The sequence below is a fragment of the Neolamprologus brichardi genome, chromosome 14 (assembly GCF_056152115.1).
Source record: "Neolamprologus brichardi isolate AB-2024 chromosome 14, ASM5615211v1, whole genome shotgun sequence".
Classification (NCBI taxonomy): domain Eukaryota; kingdom Metazoa; phylum Chordata; class Actinopteri; order Cichliformes; family Cichlidae; genus Neolamprologus; species Neolamprologus brichardi.
In genome coordinates, this window is record NC_142117.1 from 41,963,313 (window position 1) to 41,984,458 (window position 21,146).

Genomic DNA, 21,146 nt, shown 5'->3' on the forward strand with positions numbered 1-21,146 from the left:
ACTTTATTATTTTTATTCATGTGGATATTGAACATGTATGTCTATAAATGCACATCACATGAAAAATAACACGTTTATTTTGTTTTAAAAATAAACGTGTGATATTTATGTCACATGCACTATATCCACATGAATAAATAACAAAACAATTCTGACCAGCTCTGCTCTACATCATACATGCTTCCCTTAGGAAGTATCATCAGAAGACACACATTTACACCAGCTCTCTGTCCATGAAGCCAGGTAACACACTCTGGTATCTAACCTGATTCTTACTCTGGGTGGTGTTCACCTGTCTCAGCCCGAGCTTCACGGCCCATGAGGCCTCTGTGTTTTGTAGTTTTTGTCCAGCGTCACCCGTCGTTCAAACAGCTACTGTAATCAGCTCAGCGTGCAGATCGGACAGAAGCATTTCACACATTTCAAAGACTTTTATTGATTTAAACAACTCAAATGTCTGCAGAGGATACACAGCGTTTCTCTGAAAGCTGTGATGGAGCAAGAAGGACCATCCTCCGACCATGTCGCTGGTTTCACTGGGTTTTTATTTCTTTCAGGTTCGGTGTTTATGCTTTTCTATACTTTCAAACGTCTCCTTCACTCTGCTGTCACTAATAAACAAGTGACCTGAAGACACAAGCAGCTGAAGTGTGCGCAGGAAACCGGGCCAGCACGGACTCGAGGAACCGTCAGTGAGCTGGACCTGCAGGCCGGCGGACGACAGCCGGGTTGGCAGGGCGTACCTGCAGTTAGTTCCCGTTTCCTCTCGCTGACCTGAACCTGCTTCTGCTTCCGGTTTGGATCTCCTGTCGAGCCCAACCCGGCACACGATTCAACATCCGGCAGCTCCTGGAGACGAAGCTCAGCTTTCCCTCTGCGACGTCCTCACGGACAGGAACCAGAGGACCAAGCGTCGATGGAGAACAGAAGAGCCTCAGAGCGAAGCCCTGACGTGATAACGGATCAAATCGAACGCTCCCGGCCTCTGAGCTGCTCCGATCTTCAAACACGTGAGGATGGCGGGTTGGACAGGCGAGTGCTGGAGGCAGGTGAGGTCAAAGGTGTGCCGCTTCACAGTGGAGGTTCATAAATAAAATCTAAATATGACGAAGAGCAAACTTTCCTGAATCAGCTTCATTCAAACTACGAACTCAACAGTTTATAATCACGGAAACGCTTCCAGGTCTCAATGTGATCACATGACATCCACAAAGAAGTCGCCGGGGTTTCCCATGGCCATGCGGAAGGACTGGCGGGAGGCGGAGACTCCAGGCTGGGCTGTTGGAAGGTCGTGGTGCTGACCTCTAGATGACGGCAGGAGGTCTTCAAAGCAGCTCGGAGGTCGCTGGACGCTGCTGTCACTGAGAGGCTCCGCCTCCAGACGCTTCTCAGGAGAGGCACTCGCTTCCTGTTTGGAGTCTCTCAATTCGCTCCCTCCTGCTCCTTCCTCCTGATTGTCGCTGCAGTTTGAGCCGCTGCTACAGCTTCCTGTGAGGTCACAACAAACATGACATCATTACTTCAGACATCATGATGTCAGTCTTTTCACAGCGACCATATTTGGACAAGAGCAGCCAGCTGATCAGTAACAGCCAATCAGAACCCACTGCGAGTGTTTGTACACGAGCACGTTTGTTACCTTCACTACATGGGCCTCCTCCTCCTCCAAGGGCCGGCAGCGGGTGGAGCGGGTGGGGGGAGCTGTAGGGGTGGGGGATGGGGTACTGGTAGGGGAAGGTGAGCTGGTCGCAGTCAGACCCTCGTGTGGAGGCTCCTTCCTGCTCCATCAGTGACATCACAGCCATGTCTGAGGAGGAAGCACAGTCATGATCAGCGCAGCAGAAACCTCAAACTCACGCTCTTATTATGAAATGTTTTAACTTCCTGCCCTCACCTCCACAGAGGTCTCCGAACACATAATAGCACTGCTCGGAGAAGGTCACCTTGTTGACGGTGTGTCGGATGAACCCGGCCTTCAGCAGGTTGCCGGCGTACTTGCGAGCCTCGCGTCGGTCAATGAAGCCATCCACGTTACGGTGCAGCCAGTCCACCACGTCTGAACCTGCGGGGGCGGAGGGAGGCCGTCAAAGGGGAGGCACACATAACTTCCCGCTTTCCCAAACCCTCGCTGCAGTCGAGCCACCAAAGCTCTGCGGGGATCCGGTGAACGTCCCCGGAACCAGAACCAGCTCTCACTGGTACTTGCTCGCTCTCCGAGCCTCGTGGAGTGAACGTCCTCACAGGGCGCCATTCATTGTCTGACGGCTCCTCGCTAGCAGACTCTGGTTGCCTAGGTAACCCTCCAGCGTATTTACTACCAGTGTAGTATCCTGTACTCTCATTGGTTGGAACCTTAGTTGCTCATCTCAAAGCTGATAAGTAGGGATGGGTACCGGTGGTTTTGACATAAACGGTAGTAACCAGGCTGAAAAGCAGAGCACATTTCGGTGCTTTTTTTCCTGAGCTGTGATACTCTTTGGATTCTAGCCAATCATTTTAGTTTCCGAGGATAGTAGGCGGGTCCAGGTACGTACGTTCTTTTAGAGCAGAGCTACAGATTAAAAATGCCCAAGGCGAAGCGGTCAAAAGTCTGGCTGTACTTCACAGCAAAAGATGCAAACTCAGCAGCTGCAACAAGTGCTTTAAGCTGATACTGTGATACTGTCAAAGGAGGTAACACCTCAAATCTGATGAAACACCTGGCGACGCATAGCGTTTTTTTAAAAGCCGAGAAATGCGCCGTATTTGATAGCTTGCTGCGAGACCTCACACCGAGCACATCTACTGCGGGTGTGGTGCCTGTTATCGACCCGGAGTTAGCAACATCCCCCAAAAACCCGAAGAGGAGAGTCCTGGCCCCTAGCCCTGCCAGTGTAGCAGAAATGATGAGGATGATGATGCAGCAGCAGCCGTTCTTCTCTGCGTGAGTAGCTTAATGTTGTTCGTGTGTAATTTACGTTGAGTAGGCTAACCACGTTATTACATTAATGCATGTAAGGTGAACTAGCAAACATCATCATAGCTACAGTGGGGCAAAAAAGTATTTAGTCAGCCACCGATTGTGCAAGTTCCCCCACTTAAAATGATGACAGAGGTCAGTAATTTGCACCAGAGGTACACTTCAACTGTGAGAGACAGAATGTGAAAAAAAAATCCATGAATTCACATGGTAGGATTTGTAAAGAATTTATTCGTAAATCAGGGTGGAAAATAAGTATTTGGTCACCTCAAACAAGGAAAATCCCTGGCTCTCACAGACCTGTAACGTCTTCTGTAAGAAGCTTTTCTGTCCCCCACTCGTTACCTGTATGAATGGCACCTGTTCGACCTCATCATCTGTATAAAAGACACCTGTCCACAGCCTCAACCAGTCAGACTCCAAACTCCGCCATGGCCAAGACCAAAGAGCTTTCGAAGGACACCAGGAAAAGAATTGTAGACCTGCACCAGACTGGGAAGAGTGAATCTACAATAGGCAAGCAGCTTGGTGTGAAAAAATCAACTGTGGGAGCAATCATCAGAAAATGGAAGACATACAAGACCACTGATAATCTCCCTCGATCTGGGGCTCCACGCAAGATCTCATCCCGTGGGGTCAAAATGATCATGAGAACGGTGAGCAAAGATCCCAGAACCACACGGGGGGACCTGGTGAATGACCTGCAGAGAGCTGGGACCAAAGTAACAAAGGTCACCATCAGTAACACACTACAACGGCAGGGAATCAAATCCCGCAGTGCCAGACGTGTTCCGCTGCTGAAGCCAGTGCATGTCCAGGCCCGTCTGAAGTTTGCCAGAGAGCACATGGATGATACAGCAGAGGATTGGGAGAATGTCATGTGGTCAGATGAAACCAAAGTAGAACTTTTTGGTATAAACTCAACTCGTCGTGTTTGGAGGAAGAAGAATACTGAGTTGCATCCCAAGAACACCATACCTACTGTGAAGCATGGGGGTGGAAACATCATGCTATGGGGCTGTTTTTCTGCCAAGGGGACAGGACGACTGATCCGTGTTAAGGACAGAATGAATGGGGCCAAGTATCGTGAGATTTTGAGCCAAAACCTCCTTCCATCAGTGAGAACTTTGAAGATGAAACGAGGCTGGGTCTTCCAACATGACAATGATCCAAAACACACCGCCCGGGCAACAAAGGAGTGGCTCCGTAAGAAGCATTTGAAAGTCCTGGAGTGGCCTAGCCAGTCTCCAGACCTCAACCCCATAGAAAATCTGTGGTGGGAGTTGAAAGTCCGTGTTGCTCGGCGACAGCCCCAAAACATCACTGCTCTTGAGAAGATCTGCATGGAGGAATGGGCCAAAATACCAGCTACTGTGTGTGCAAACCTGGTAAAGACCTATAGTAAACGTTTGACCTCTGTTATTGCCAACAAAGGTTATGTTACAAAGTATTGAGTTGTATTTTTGTTATTGACCAAATACTTATTTTCCACCCTGATTTACGAATAAATTCTTTACAAATCCTACCATGTGAATTCATGGATTTTTTTTTCACATTCTGTCTCTCACAGTTGAAGTGTACCTCTGGTGCAAATTACTGACCTCTGTCATCATTTTAAGTGGGGGAACTTGCACAATCGGTGGCTGACTAAATACTTTTTTGCCCCACTGTACATGCAGCTGTCTTCTTGTTTGATGGCAGATGCTCCCTTCACCCTGGACAAAAAGGCTAAAATGACCAAAGAAAAAGTGGAAAACAGTTAAACATGAGAGGTTTTTGGACAAAGTTTGTGTTTTTTCCATTGTTTAAGCTGCTTCCAGCCAAGAGTGATACCATATATGCCCCATAGCTGCAGAAAAGGCTAACATTGTTATCTTTTTACAAAAAAACAGCTGAACATGAGAGGTTTTTGGACAAAGTTTGTGTTTTTTCCATTCTTTAAGCACCGGCACCGTTTCAAAAGTACCAGTTTGGCACCGGTATCGGATAAAACCTAAACGATACCCATCCCTACTGATAAGGGTTTATCTCGGGACCCGCACACTTCAGTGTGGTTAACAAATGCCCGGCACGCTGATGATGATGGTTTTGCTACCATGGCACCCCGCGGGCGACATACCTCTCTGTACTCTTATGCTAGTACTGCTAGCTGCTGTCGCATCTGGAACTTCAAAGCTAACGTTCGTCTGGGTTCTCCAAAAAGTCAATTCTGTTCATCTGGACGTAGCGTTTTGTGGGAGAAACGTTTCATCATCATCCAAGTTCTTGGACCAACTTTTTGGAGATTTACTTTCCTGGATGATTGAGAATGCATCAAGACATTAGTCTGGGTTCAACATGGCCAGTGACCAATCACATTGTTGTGATGTCATAGCAATGTGGAAAAAAACCTGTTGATGTCCCCTCTGGAAAAAAAATCCCAAAAAGGGGGCCGTGCTGTTTCCATGGTCCAAAGCGATGACATCACAACAATGTGACAGGTCACCTGCCATGTTGAACCCAGACCAACGTTAGCTTTGACGATTCAGGAACAACACCAACACGGGGATACCAGAGCGAGCGCCTGCTCCTACAGGGGGCCACGTCCCGGTAAACCGCGCTGAGGGTACCACACAACGGGCCACTGTGTGTGGCGGACGTCATTCGTAGCTCTAACATTGGTGGTGTACAAAGTCACAGAGTGGAGGGCTGGATTGGCTGAGGGCGGAGACCAGGTCAGAGCGAGTACGTGAAGACGAGACAATGAGGTTTCCTCAGTGACTGAACCCACACATGATGGTCATCAGAGGTTAAAGGTCACGGTTCCAGGATTCAGACCAAAATATGAGCCGGACTTCTTACCGATGAAAGCGTTGGGGATGGTGATCTTCAGCCACATCCTGTCTCGGACCTCCAGGCCAGACTCGGGATTGGCCATCGCCTTGACAACCATGGTCATGTCACTGTGGATGTTGAGGTGGTTCTCCTCGTTCACGCCTGGAAAAGAGTAGCAGGTTAGCATCTGATGGACAGGTGACGGGAGGTGCAGAGGATGGTGGGTGTAATACCGTATAGTGGGAGGAGCCTCCCCGTCATGGCGGCGGTGTGAGACACCCAGGCAGCAGGGTCGATGGGACGGACTGGCTCGCCTGTGGAGATTTGGATGTGTGATGTAATCAGATTACTTTATGTAACACCTCATGTGCCAAACAAATACCGACGATAACTCACTTCTCGGCAACGTGAAGCAGCCTCGCGGGTTTGGATCCCAACACTTTGCCACGGTTAGCGTCACCGGACTGAAAGGAAGATGACACAGATCGGTCATTATTCAAACAGTAACTTTATTCACACAGCAGCCTCCGCACAAGCACACAGCTCAGGAACAGTGAGCCTGGGAGACTCACACTTTGTTATGTCAGAGCGTCAAACTCTACCAGCCACCAACCAGCCGATCGTTCCTCACTGAAGCTGACAGGTAATCCTTTATCACTCAATGCAGCTTGGAGCTGAAGCATAACAGGAAAACTATTTTAAAGGATAAAAAGAAGGTTTAGAAACTGCTTTGAAAATCTGAGGCTGCAGTACCAGTAATGACTAGCAGATGGCGATCATCTTAAAAAAACAAACAGGAAGTTACACGATCACGAGAGCGATGTCATGTTTTTTGTTTTGGTTTTGGAAACAAAACCAGGAAAACTTTGAGGAGCTCCTTTTAGGAGGCGCCACAGCAGAGCTTCTCCTCGGTCACTCCAGCCCTCTGCACGTCTGACTCTGAGTGCTCCCTCTGATGGACTCATCATCTCCCAACAAACATCTGAACACCTTCAGATTGACTCCACCCTCTCCATCACATCACAGCAGGACATCTTTAAAACTTTCTCCTAGAACCAGCCGGAGATTATCCTCCCGTGCGTTCCTGGTCTGCTTCTCCAGATTCGAGCAGAAAGAAGCTGCTGTGCGCTGGACCAGGAACCATCAGCTCCACTACCAAGGTGCCACTATTAGGATCTATCAGGATGTCAGTGCTTTGCTCGCAAAAAAGAGAGCCGCGTTTAACAGCGTCAAGCAAGCGCTGTATCAGAAGATCGTCAGATTTCACCTGTTATATCCAGCCCGGCTGCGAGTGTTGCATGGAGACGATAGGCTCACCTTCGATTCACCTGATGAAGCCCAGCAGTTCATCGACCGGAGTTTCGGTAAGGATTAGGACAATGAGCCGCGGTTTGAACTCTGCGACCCAGCGATGAAAAAACTCCTGTGCTTGGCAACATGTAAGTCAACTTGCGGTCCGTGGACTCGAAGTATAGACACTCAGTGATGTTCCTGTTGGCCTAAATAATATTATCCTGAGTTATATCTCTAATTTAGTTATACTAAAGTTGATGCCTTTCAACTGTGAGTAACAGTCTCACAGTCTGTTCTCTAAAACCTAAAAGAGAATTATGGATTTGATCAACTGGTCCCTAAATGCAATTGACACCCCTTCTCAACGAGAAGTCTGGGCTTGGGTGAGCCTGAGTGCTGAAGATATCTACCTATTCAGAACCATGGTAACAGGGTTCTGGCTGATCGGAGCTGGCTTGGCCCTGACTTATCGAAGAATTAAGGAAGCGGAACCGGCTGTTCAAACCCCCACAAGGCTGCCCGCTGGGATTGAAATGATGGGACGAGGCGTGAGTTTCTCAAAATGGGCTCATTGAGTCAGCACGGATAAGATCTTGGAGAGGCTACGGCTGCTGTGAATACTCAGAATAACATCTCTGACTGCAGACTGGATACATCTCAGAAGGGCTCACTGTGGTCGTGAGTTCTCAGAATCAGCTCAGCACAGCATGAGTAGAGGTCTCCTTTTTTTCTCTTGTATTTTCCCATTGTAGTGTATATTTCAGTGGTTTTTTCTGTAACGCTACTGATCTCCGACCTGTATCCCCATGTGATGTCTGTGTTGTGTGTGTAAGGTCGGGGGGGGGGGGGGGGGGGGGGGGGGGTCCTATTTCACTGCAGGGCAACCTGCACGTGGCGAATAAAGCCTTGATTAATTGATTGATTAATTATATTCTATCATAGGAACTGGGAGCCTTCCTGTACAGAAGTGTTAAAAATGTGTTCCTGGAAGCTTTTAGTAATAGTGGTTAGCCTGCAGCTTGCCTCAGAGAGAGCGACAAGTACAGGTTTAGTTCTAGTTTTGTTTTCATCCTTGTTTATGGACAAGAGTAAGGGAAGGGACTCCACCAGATCTTTGCAACGTTTGTTCACCTTTATGTACACAAGAGTTGAAATTTTCCAAATCGTGCACTTAAATATGCTCATTGCTTACCTTTTTTTCTGGTTATTCTTATGGTGTAATCGCCTTAGTTAAACATGGTGAATGGTACTGATGTGGGGGCGGCTGCTGTGCGTTACATTAGCTGGAATGTGAAGGGTTTGAATGGGCCTGTCATGAGCCAGGATTTTTAATCATCTGAAGTATCTAAAATGTGACATTGCATTTCTCCAGGAAACCCACCTGTTGGTAAAAGATCACATCAGACTTAAGAAAGGATGGGTAGCCTCAACTCAAAAACATGTGGAACAGCCATATTAATCCATAAAAGAACTCCATCCACTGTTATCTCAGACCCGCAGAGGTGACTTGTGATGGTTTCAGGACTCCTGTACCATAAGCCTGTGGTTCTGATAAATATTTATGCCCGAACTGGGATGATGATAAGTTTATTGGCAAAATAATATCATTAATTCCAGATATGAACTAAAAACAGCTGATTTTTGGTGGAGACTTGAACTGTGTGATGAACGTAGCACTTGACCGCTCCAGCTGTAAACCTACAAATCTCTCCAAAAAAGCCAAGTTATTATCTGTTTTTATGGCCACTGGCAGTTTTTATTTCCACAGTGTAAATCATTTTCCTTCTTCTCTAATGTACATCACTCATATAGTAGAATAAAATAGAATAGATAGAATTGACCAGAATCTCCTCCCCTTAGTCAAGAAAACTGAATATTTAACCATTGTAGAGTCAGATCATGCTCCTGTACGTTTGGATCTTGCGTTTCCTCTGTACCAATCAGAACACCCACCCTGGAAATTAGACGGGACTCTCCTGGCAGAGGAGGGTTTCTGTGAAACGATATAAAAACATAGATGACTTTCTAATTTTCAAACAGGAAGATAATGTTTCACCTTCCCTCTTGTGGGAAACATTAAAGGCCGTAATCAGGGGAGAAATCATCTCATATTCGTGTAGAAAAAACAAAATGAATCGAATTAGGCAAGAGGAGCTAATTAAAACCATCTCTATGTTAGATGCTCAGTATTCTGCTTCTCCTTCTCCTGAGCTTTATAAAAGGAAGCTGGATCTCCAAACACAAAACAATTTGATGTCAACTGAAAAAACTGAACATCTTCTCTTAACCCTGGAGAAACCATGGGGTCAAATTTGACCCCATGGTTTCTCCAGGGTTAAAATCACGAGGTTATGTACACGAGCACGGCGACAAAGCCGGACGTTTATTAGCACACCAACTTAAATGCCGCTCAGCCGCACAACAAATCACACAAATACAAAAAGATGATGGTGAGCTAACAACTGACCCTGAAGAAATTAAAGAAACTTTCACTACGTTCTATTCAAATCTTTATACATCTGAGATTACAACTGACTGCTCTGATATGGAGCATTTCTTTAACAATCTGCAGGCTCCTCTTGCAACAGTGGCCCATAGGACTGAAGCTGAACTTCCACTCAGTCATGTAGAAATAGTTACTGCAATAAAGGCGATGCAGAATGGCAAGGCACCGGGCCCTGATGGGTATCCATTGAGTTTTATAAAACATTTCTGACAAGCTAACAACAATTTTACTTGATGTCTTTCATGATTCTTTGTCTCGTGGGTCACTTCCACAGACAATGACTGAAGCATCTATTTTCCTCCTGCTGAAATCAGCGACAGCACAGAGCCTGGTTCACTCCTAAACTGTGATGTAAATCTTGGCTAAGGCTCTTGCCCTTCGCCTGGAAACCACAATCCACGACGTAATATCTGCTGACCAAGCTTTATCCCAGGACGTCACTCCTTTACGAATGTCCGTCGGCTCCTAAATGTCATCCACTCTCCTGCATCCAGCGAGGTGCCTGAGGTGGTTATCACGCTGGATGCAGAGAAAGCATTTGATAGGGTGGAATGGGGTTATCTATTTGCTTGTTTAAAAAAATTTGGTTACGGCCCAAATTTTATTTCATGGATAAGACTTTTATATACATCACCCAAAGCCTCTATAGTCATAAATGGTAAACGTTATGGTTAACGTTTACCATTATGGTTATGGTTAAACGAAATGGTTAACGATATTTTAAGTTGACAAGAGGTACCTGTCAGGGCTGTCCAATCAGCCCATTGTTATTTGCCCCGGCCATAGAGCCCCTCTCAAACACTCCAAACCTTGCCATCAATTGCAGGTATCCATAGGATGGATGAAGAGCATAGAGTCCCTCTATGCAGGTGATGTTAATGTACGTATCTGACCCTGTTTCAAGTGTTCCCCATATTATCCACTCCCTAAGCAGCTTTGGCTCCTTCTCTGGGTACAAACTGGACTTCAGTAAAAGTGAATCCTATCCTGCTAATGACCTGGCTCTTCAAATACAGAGCAGTGCTACACCTTTCAAAACAGCCAAAAACGTCTTTAAATATCTAGGCATAAATATAACAAGAGATCTGCATGAAGAAAACTTCTGTCCGCTACTTGAAAAGGTCAAATCAGACTTAAAGAAATTGAAGCCACACATTTGTCGTTGGCAGGGAAGAAATGAACATACTCCCCAAGTTTCTTTATCTTTTTCAGTGTATCCCACTTTGTCTTCCAAAATATTTTTTAAATCTATTGATAAAGCTCTGATCTCATTTATATGGGATGGGAAAAACCTAGAATACGCCCGGATCTGTTACAGAGGCCTAAAATCTAGGCAGCTTAGGCCTTCCAAATTTCCGCCATTACTATTGGCCTCAAATGTTCAAAAAATCATATGCTGGCTGATGAAGACTGGTGCCAAATTGAAGCGGCATCTTCATCTCTACCTCCAGTAGAGCCTTGGTCACCTCCAGCCTTCCAATCTCCTCAAAGCAGCACACCAACAGTCTTATAGTTATTATGCAATTATTTGCAGTCGTAGCGCCTAAGCTGTGGAATAATTTACCCCTACACATCAGACAGGCTCCCACTGTCAATCTTTTTAAATCTTATCTTAAAACGCATTTTTATTTACTGGCTTTTAATACAGCATGAGAGTTATTTGTTAATTCATATTTGGTGTTTGCTTTTAATACTCTAAGTTGTTTTATTAGGTATGTTGTATTCTTGTACAGCACTTTGGTTAACGCTCTTGTTGTAATTAAATGTGCTATAAAAATAATTAAACTATTAAACTATTAACACCCTCAGAATATGGGCTCACTGTCAAAAGAACTTTGGGTTTGAGAATCTTCTTCATTTAACCCTTATACACAATAATCACCTTTTCCTTCCAGATTTGACTCTGAATTTGCTCTTTGGCAGAGACGAGGCCTCCATAACTTTTCTGACATGTACATAGACGGTGTCTTGGCAAGTTTTCAGGATTTGTCACACAAATCTGACCTCAGTCCAGCTTATTTAGATACTTCCAAGTTCATCACTTCCTTCAGCATCATAACCCTGACTTTCCAAATATAACTCCACTTACTGCTGTAGATGATCTGTTGAACCTGACATTTAAGTCTAAAGGTCTAATCTGAAGAATTAGTAATTGTATAGCCTCCTTTCAGAATAACAATGCCAAAGATCAAAGCAGACTGGGAGGATGAGCTGGGAGAGCGCTCTTTTAAGAGTAAACAACAGCACTTCCTGTGCCAAATTAAACATCATACAGTTCAAGATTCTTCACCGCATTCATTACTCCGAGGCAAGACTGGCCAAAATATTTCCAAACATAGATGCAAGCTGTGAGAGATGTAGAAATCCCTCTGCAGATTTAACACATATCTTTTGGTCATGTCCAACTTTAAAAGCAATTTTCAAAACACTGTCCGAAGCATTGAATGTTGAGCTTCAACTCAATGCAGTTATGGGTATATTTGGTGTCACAGATAGAGGACACTAAGGAAGAGTCATAAAAACATAATCGCTTTCACTACACTGCTTGCACGCAGAAGGATGTTGTTGCATTGGAAGTCAAAGAAGCCACCCAAAGCGGCTCTGTGGTTCCTGACACAGTTCATACAGCTGGAAAAGATAAAGTACGCTCTCAAGGGGTTGAAGGAGAGATTCTTTGCCGTTTGGGATACATCGCTAAAACATTTAGAGAAAATTAAAACCCACCTGATAGATGCTCGACAGCTGCCGTACATCCTTTTTCTGTGTGATTGTCATTAATTTTGTGCAAACTTCCCTTTAAGTGCACATCTTCAAATATGGTGAATTTCCTTGCACCTCATTTAAATTCACTTTATTCATTTATTTATTGTAATTTTCCCTCTGGATCGCTGTCCAACATGCTCTTGGGGTGGGTAGATATATAAAAAGGAGCATTGTGGCCTTGCTACATGTATATCTGTATAACACTCACCTCCACCCGCCCCACCCTGCCTCTTCACCTCTCTGTGGATGGTCAATCCCAGGTGCTCCACCATCACTACCTCTGCTCCCTCCACCTGTGCCCCTCTCGTTCGGATGGGGCGATCGTGTCTCAAGAGTTGGCGGTTCGTCTTGTAACCTGGAGGACTGCGCTTTGAGTACTCCAGGAGAGTAAAAAAGCACTATATAAGAACCAGTCCATTTACCATATGCCTCCCCAGACCATCAGTGACGGCACAGCCAATGACTGCCCAAAACATTCATGGTATGTGCACAATGACAATAAAAGGCTATTCTATGTTATTCTATTCTACCCATCACCAAACCCACCATACCCAGTATGAAATAACGTTCAGACCCCTTCACATCTGTCACATGTGCTCAGAGTGAACCTGCTCTCGTCTGTGAAATGTTTTGGCCACCATTGGTGGACCTGCCAATTATGGTATTCTATGGCAAATGCCTGTCGGGCTCCACGGTGCCGGGCAGCGAGCACAGGGTCCACTAGAGGACGTCACGGCCTCAGACCCCCTCGTTAGTCTGTTTCTGATTGTTTGGTCAGAGACATTCACACCAGTGTCCTGCTGGAGGTCATTCTGTAGCTCTGAGGACGCTCCTCCTGTTCCTCCTTACAAAGAGGAGCATTTACCGGTCCTGCTGATGGGTTAAGGGCCTTCTATGGCCCTGTCCACCGATAACTGCGCATCTCTCTGCAGGGTCCTGAGACCGTGCTGGGAGACACATCAAACCTTCTAGCAATGGTACGTAGATGCCATCCAGGAGGAGTGTTGGGAAGGTTACATTAAAAATGTATTCCATTACAGATTACAGATTACATGCCCCAAAATGTATTCTGTAACGTATTCCATTACGTTACTCAATGAGAGTAACATATTCTGAATACTTTGGATTACTTAATATCATTCTTTTTACAACTACATAAATGTGCTATTGCTGTGATTTATTACTATTACTGAAGGTTACTCTCCACACCAACACCAGCTAGATGTTTAAATTAGGGATGCAACGATACCAATTTTTTCAAACCGATACTTGGATCTGAGTACTTGCCGATACAGAGTACAAAAACCGATACTTCTACCACACACACACACACAAATGCAATGAATTGGAAGACAGGTTTTATTTTATTCTCTGCCGATAATAAATATCTTAATAAAAATGACCACAAAAAAATTTCAAGTGAAAAATAAGCACTTCTGTTAAATTATTGCGGAGTCTCCACGTTGTAATTTAACAAAATGAACTATTGGCACTGTCTCGAGCTTTCAGAATAATAAATAAACACTTCTGTTTGGAATAAAATAAATACAAATTAGGTTTGAGAATAAAATAAACTTTTAAATTATTGCAGTCATTGCGGTCCACACTGCTGACATTTTGCTTAGCCTAGCTACAGCAGCCTCCAGTTTCTCTTTTTTATCTGGAGCTGCCAGTCTCACTCGTCTAACCCTGTGCCTGTTTAGCGCGGGATGTCCCCCTAGTGGCCAATCTAAAAAACTACAACAGAAATGACAAGCCACCCTCTGACTAATGAAATAAGTTGGTATCGGTTCATGGTATCGGTTAACTTTTACGAGTATGAGTACACACACATTTTACAGTATCGGCCCGATACCCGATACCAGTATCTGTATCGGTGCATCCCTAGTTTAAATCTTAATATAAATGAGTAACAGTAGGTGGACATTAGGTAAGGCTGCACTTTTTGCAGCGATCGTGAATAGAAAACTGTTCCGCGCACAGGCATTAGAGCCTCTTAATGAGTGTTTTATTTGGGTTTCCACCGGCATCAATTACCAAAAATAGAGAGGGGACAGCCTCAGTTATGAAACAGGAAAAGACCGTCGTGTAATCCATTCATTTCAACAAAGTAACTGTATTCTGATTACCACCTTTTTAAACTGTAACTGTAATGGAATACAGTTACTCATATTTTGTATTTTAAACACGTAACATCGGTACATGTACTCTGTTACTCCCCAACACTGACCTGGAGGAGTTGGTCCAGGTTTGGCCTCATACTATCAGCAGTGACACTGAGACTCGCCAAATGCAAAAGTACTGAAACAGACTCAGAAAACGTCAGAGGTTCACCTGTAAAAAGCATTCCTGTTTTGGGGGTCGGGTCCTCGCACTAGTCCAGTGCTTCCCAACCATTGGAACATTATCTGGTTCCACCTGATTGGTACTCTAACCAGCGTGAGTAACGGGCAGAACAATTACATCCTCTTCCACTAGGAGGCAGCACAACGAGCTGCTCTAATTCGATGGGTTGCCAACAGACAAAGAAGAAATGACATAATGGTCGTGCTGTGAGACGACGCAGCCGTGATAGCAATAGATAAATATTTGAAGAGAAAGAGCAGTCAGTCTGACGTGGGTCCTGGAGAAGGCCCTAGCATCAGTGGTGCTCAGCAGAAAGCAAAACAGGTGTACTGGGACAAACGAGCCCCGCCCACCGTGCCTGAGGCGCGGGGGAAGTGCAGTGTGATGTTTCTGACGTGAAATATGTGCCGTGGCTCCAAAAGATTGGCAAACACTAGCTCAGAGCGCCTGCTGTTGATCTCATTCAGACCAAAGCAGCAGAATCGATGAAGCCCAACTCGGAGCTGACCGCTTTGACCGCTTTGACTCGACGGTCTGGTTAAAGCGTTCCTTTGATGCAGCGTCTCCACTGCGACGCAGGAAGAACACCTGAGCTCCTGCACGGACTCATTTGTCAGATAAATCAAAGCTGACTTTAAACCACGTGATCAGCCTTGGTTACCATGGCGATCTTACGGATGAAGCAAAAGGTCTCACCCCGGTTTGTGGACGATCTCTCGGAGGACCCGGACGGCGTCGTCGTTGCTCATGTTCTCGAAGTTGATGTCGTTCACCTGACGGACACACAGACGACACAGCATCGTGAGCTCACCGCCACCTTTAAAACAGGAAGCGGATTAAACGGCATGAGCGGCACCTGCAGCAGCATGTCTCCCGGCTCGATGCGTCCATCCGCCGCCACCGCTCCGCCCTTCATGATGGAGCCGATGTAAATGCCTCCGTCCCCTCTGTCGTTACTCTGACCGACAATACTGATGCCCAGGAAGTTGTACCTCTCTGAAGGCAGGCACACAGCAGGGTTACCCTGAGCTGCTACGTGCAAACATTCCTGTCACTGCGAGCTAACCGCCACAATAACGCTAGCTTCTTAAACCTGCGCTCTCTCTAATGTCCTGCAGGAGGCGCCTCCTGACTACTCCTGCACGAGCGTGCTTTCAGCTCTGACTGAACAAGCAGCAAGTTACTTTTGGTCCAGTTGGAGTTTCAGAGAAACAGGAAGCAGGGGAGGGTTTAGGGCGGGGCTACGGCGCGATCGGCAGCAGCGCTCGCCCGTACTGAAGCGTACTCACCCATGTTGAGAGTTACAGTGATGATGTTGAGCGACATGGTGGAGTCAGTGACACTGCTGAAAGACACAGACTGACAGACAGACGGACAGAGAGAGGAGACAGTTACAGACGGACGGACAGACAGTAGAGGAAGGACGGCCCCCTCAGACAGGAAGTTCATCAGGTAACGTCACTGACAGAGTCCACGGGTGTCCGCAGTCCTGAGTCAGCTGACCGACTCATCAGTGGCACCTGCTGTCAGCCTGGACCGGTCACATGACTGATTCTGACCTCCGTGAGTCAGACGGCTTTGGTCACAAAGACCGCCCACATTAAACACCTGCGTGCGCAGGTACGAGGAGGTAAAAACCAGATGTGAGTAGAACCGCTGCATTAGAATTCAGTAGAAAAACCTTTCACTGAAGTTGGTTTGTCACCTGACCTGTGAGGATTATCAATCAATTATCACCATGGTAACCAACGCACGAGACCCCACAGGCCTCCACACAGTGACCCTGACCATTGTCGGTCCGTCTGTCTGACCTTTGAACCCTGCACACTCCCACAGGTCACCTGAAAACTCACATCTGTTTCCTGTGCAGCGCCACCACAGCTGAGGAGGCGCCGATGGCCTCCGACCAATCAGGTCGTTTGTTACAGGAAAAACTAGGAAGTGTCTGAACTCTGTCAATAACGCCATCTGATGTCAGTGTGCGTGTGTGTGCGTGTTTACCCTCTCCATCCGCTGTGTTTTGGGTTTCCGGTGGCGGCGGCGTTGACGCCTGATGAGACGCGGAGAGGAGCTGCTCTGCTCTGTTGATTGGCTGAACCTGAAATGATGTCACAGAGGGAAGCACAGCTGGCTCAGTGCGACTGGTTGGGCGTGGTCACTCAGGCGGGAAAAATTAAAGAAAAAATGTAAATATTTGTACAAACAAACAGGAAAAAGCTCGACGTGAACGATGTGTTGAAGGACGCACAAACAGGCGCCTTCACTTCAATCTGTTGTTTGTTGTCTCTCAGTCCCCTGTTTCCCCCTTTACGTGTATATGTGTTTGTGAGTGTGTATCCCGAACGCTGGCTTAGCTGGGCCACGCTGCCGTACATCGAGCCTCGCTGGCTGAGCTTCAGTCGGCTCTCAGGGGGAAACGTTTCCTCGCCAAACTAATTTCTGTGTCTGGTGAGGATCTGGGAAACGAGTCACGACTCACGCCACAGAGCATCACCGCTGCGCCGAGGGTTTGTTACCTCCACTGGACATAAACTCACTGTTTTTGGAAACGTCTGTTCTGATTTTATGTTAATAAAATGAATAAAAAGTGAGAATAAAAGTCGTCGCTGTTATTTATCATCATCAATATTAAAAATGAGTAAAATGACTCAAAATTATTGATGAAAGTTTAACAACAGTCATCAAAATAAACATCATTTGTTCACAGATTGAGTCCAAATAAACACATTATTGTTTCTATGATCATTAAAAGCAGAGTGACGTGCACATACCTGTGAGCGAGGTTTCATAAAAGGCTCAAATTTAAAAATAAAAAAATCTGAAATCCAGAGAAAACCTGCAAACACGGACGGACGGAGGCGGGAACACATTATTTCTGCTCATGGATGAGCTGGGACGCTTTTATCTGCGGGACAATACAGACCGCAGCGCTAGTCACCTGACCTGCAGCAGCCAATCAGAGCAGGAGAAGGAGAGCGGCGTGTGAACAGGATTACTGGAGCAGAAGAAGCAGACCCAAGGGCGCCGAGTGCGTGTCATAGCAAACCTACCAATCACAGCGAGGTCTGCTGATGATGTCATGAGCTTACCTCACATACTTAAAGCAGAGGGAAAGTGTTAACCTGCTGATCATGAGCATTATGGAGAGGTCAGAGTTCACTGAGGGTCCTCACAGGTACAGGTAGGCGTGTCTGTGAGTGAGACTCACCTTCCTCCTGAGTCTTCCTCAGACGAGCAGAAACTGGTTGTTTCCAGTTCGCTGCTCTGCTGGGTCGATGAACTGTCGCCGCCACCTGTTGGCTCCACCCCCCTCTCATCAGCTGGGCAGTGGGCGTGGCCATTCAGGCGATCACCTGTAGAGACCACAGCCAATCAGCAGATGGCAGGAAATGCCTGTCGCTGTTTAACAGGTGTGCAGGTGACACCTCTCTCTCCGCGTCTTACCTTGCTCACCCACATCTTTCCTCTGCAGCCTCTCTGAAACAGCAGGTTTGACCTCTGACCCCTGCAGCTCATCATGGCTCACAGTAGCAGCACTGAAACAGACATGACATCACTTCTTGTCAGCATTGAGGCCTGCGCTACAACACGTGTTGCATTCTGGGCCCCGGTGTACTCACTGGAAGGATGGCGGTCTGGAGTCTCCAATACCACCTGTCCTCTCTATAGGGGGCGGGGCTAAACTGGTGGGCGTGGCCACAGACAGGACATCTGAACCTCTGAAATCCAGCTGGCAGGTGTCTGATGACACCAACTGCAAGGAGGAGAGACATGATGAACACCTGAAGGCTCAGGACACACCTGTGTGTGTGTGAGTTGTGCCTGTTTACCACCACTGTGAGGACACAAATTACAACTGACATTGTGGGGACATGAAGAATTTTCTGTAATAAAGGTTTAAGAGTGCGGAAGCTTCTAATTAGAGTCCATTCAGTGTCCTCCAGTTATCCAATAAATAACACAACAAAATGTGCTTTCAGTCTTTTAATGTGACTGAAAAAAGCTGTTGTGTGTCTGCAGGTGTGCCTGCAGGTGTGCATGCAGGTGTGCATGCAGGTGTGCTGCAGGTGTGTGCTTTGGCTGACTGTGTCGTTTTGAGACAAAGGAACGATTTTAGAGTTTGTCCTTAATCATCATCAACAGTCCTCATAAACTCAGCTGTACCGTGTTCGTGTGTTACTGACCCAACAGACGACCCGTCCGTTCACACAGGGCAGCCTGGCGTCATCATCGCTGATCTCCTCTTTGACCACCCTGTAACACATCAGGATTAGCCATGAAAGAAAATTAAACTTAGGTACTCTAAATATATCTAATAGCACACGTGGGCATCTCAGGTATACAAAAGCCACACCCACCTGCTATCAAAACCTCATATTTGTGAGGGGCAACCAATTAGAAGGAGAGAGAGCAAACAAACTGGACTAACATCACGACAACAACGCTGAGGGTTTAAAGTGGGCGGAGTTCATCTCATATTCACAATCTGAGTATTACTGCAGCTGTGGCGGGGACACAAACCCCGCCGGGTGTTCTCCTCCTCTTTGTTACACTCAGAGTCACAGATCAATACTGAGGAGATCGATCGATCATCGCAGCATCAGCTGAGAGGGGTCACACACACGTGCTGGTCTGCCTGTCGTTGTGAGGACACATAGTCACGGACTCCATCCCCCAAACCTGAAACCAGCTCTGCACCTCCACGCAGCCGCACAGTGTGTCATAAAAGCCCTGCGTGTGTGTGTGTGTGCGTGTGTGTGTGTGTGTGCATGTGTGCGTGCGGGTGTGTGTGTGTGTGTGTGTGTGTGTGTGCGTGCGGGTGTGTGTGTGCACAGGGATTATAGAGGCTCAGATTATTAAACAGTTGTTTCATCAGCGGTTCAGAGTAAATGAGTAAAAATGGAGAGCTCGCACTGACACACAGGCTGGACTGTGGACTGGGGAGCCCGATGTCACGGGGAACGTGGGTGGATGAAGCAGAGCGAGATGTTCTCCAGAGAACTTCCTGTCAGGAAGAACCACCCAGTCTCCGCCTTGTCCACTACAGCTGCTGCACACGTGCGGTACAGCGGACTTGCCCACCTTTGACCCCGAGGCCACAGCATCGGGTGGAGCAGCTCGGCACCAGGCTCCGACCGGGCTCTGCTGCCGCCACCTTAGGGTTTCTCCAGGTGTCAGACTGCAAAGAGGACGGAGCACCCCGATGGCTCCAAAGGCGTGGCTCCAGGCTGACCTCTGACCTCAAGCTCTGAGGGGACAACACCTGTTCCACATGGACAGGTGGGGGCTCCCTGTTAGGCGTCTGAGGTCCTGCTGCTGCTGAGGGTCAGCTCCAGCTGCTCCACCCTGACATGCGCAGGAGGGTGATTGTACTTTAATATAACAAACCTCGCGTGACGGGAACAATACACTCACCCGATCACGGATCAATGACCGCACGGACCACGTGACTCACCCGAAGTCGTCGTCCACGGACTTGAAGAAAAATTTCACGTTGGGTTTGTTCAGCACGTGCTTAAAGTCCGCCAGGGTCACGCGCTCCGCGGGCACGTTGATGCGGACGAGGTAGGGGGTGTCCTGGTCCTCCAGGTGGTAGATGACGCGGGTCTCCTCCGCCATGCCCGCGAGCCCGGCTTGGCGGTCACGGGATGACGCTGAGGAGACACAGCTGTGCACCTGTCCGCGCGCCCGCGCTCCGTTCGTGCGCGTCTCCGCTCACGAGATTTCGCTCTCGGTCCAGATGTGTCGGTCCAGCTTCTGCGGGTCTGATGCTCCGTCTCCTCCCGACGCCGTCAAGACACACACACGCACGAACACACACTTCCGCTCGGACCCTTCAGAATAAGAGCTGAGTGTGAACAGGCAAAAATAAAAAGAATATCTGGACTCTGAGAAATAATGACACACACACACCTGCACGTTATTACGTCACAACGTCAGAGGTTCAGTCTCCACGTTAAAGGTCATGTTTCTTTTGGGGCTTTTTGTTCTTATTCAGTTTTATTTATTAATTATATGTTAGTTATTTTATCTTATTTTTAATTACGTTTACCAATTTATTTTGTAGGTCCGCATATTCAAACTCCCTGAAGGTACAGAACAAATGTCCTCGACCCAGAAACGCTTTTCCTTTTCCCGCCGTCCTGGTCGTGACGTCACGTCCCTCTCCGGGCTGAATTCATGAGCTCACAGCAGAATCCAACTCCTGAACGATCGTTTCCTGCTTCCGCTGCTCGGACGAGATCAAACGAACCGCTGAATCATCCTGTAACGGACCGCTCCTCCAGCTTTTATTGTGAACGGAAGGCCTCAGAGCTTCCGGCACTTATGCCCCTTCAAGCTAACGCCTAACACGTCCGACTTTTCCGGCCTGATCTGAGAGAGAAGCACCCGTAGAGACAATCATTTTATTGTAAATCAAACACGTGATCAAACAGGAAACAGTTTCAGTTATTGACACGCTAA

The 21,146-nt window shown here is 47.0% G+C and overlaps 1 protein-coding gene across 1 annotated transcript; it reads right to left on the reverse strand.

Moving 5' to 3' along the window:
- Positions 1–920: 920 nt before the first annotated feature.
- Positions 921–20,498, reverse strand: dvl3b (dishevelled segment polarity protein 3b). Its single transcript, XM_087851349.1, has 15 exons — positions 20,137–20,498; positions 18,866–18,935; positions 18,302–18,435; positions 18,126–18,217; positions 17,890–18,034; positions 16,683–16,779; positions 15,971–16,040; positions 15,538–15,677; positions 15,378–15,454; positions 6,170–6,237; positions 6,007–6,087; positions 5,801–5,935; positions 1,895–2,062; positions 1,640–1,807; positions 921–1,488 (listed from the first exon to the last, which is right to left on the reverse strand). The coding sequence occupies exons 1-15, from the start codon at positions 20,298–20,300 to the stop codon at positions 1,196–1,198; spliced, it is 1,902 nt and encodes a 633-aa protein (XP_087707475.1). The 5' UTR covers positions 20,301–20,498; the 3' UTR covers positions 921–1,195.
- Between the last annotated feature and the right edge of the window lie 648 nt (positions 20,499–21,146).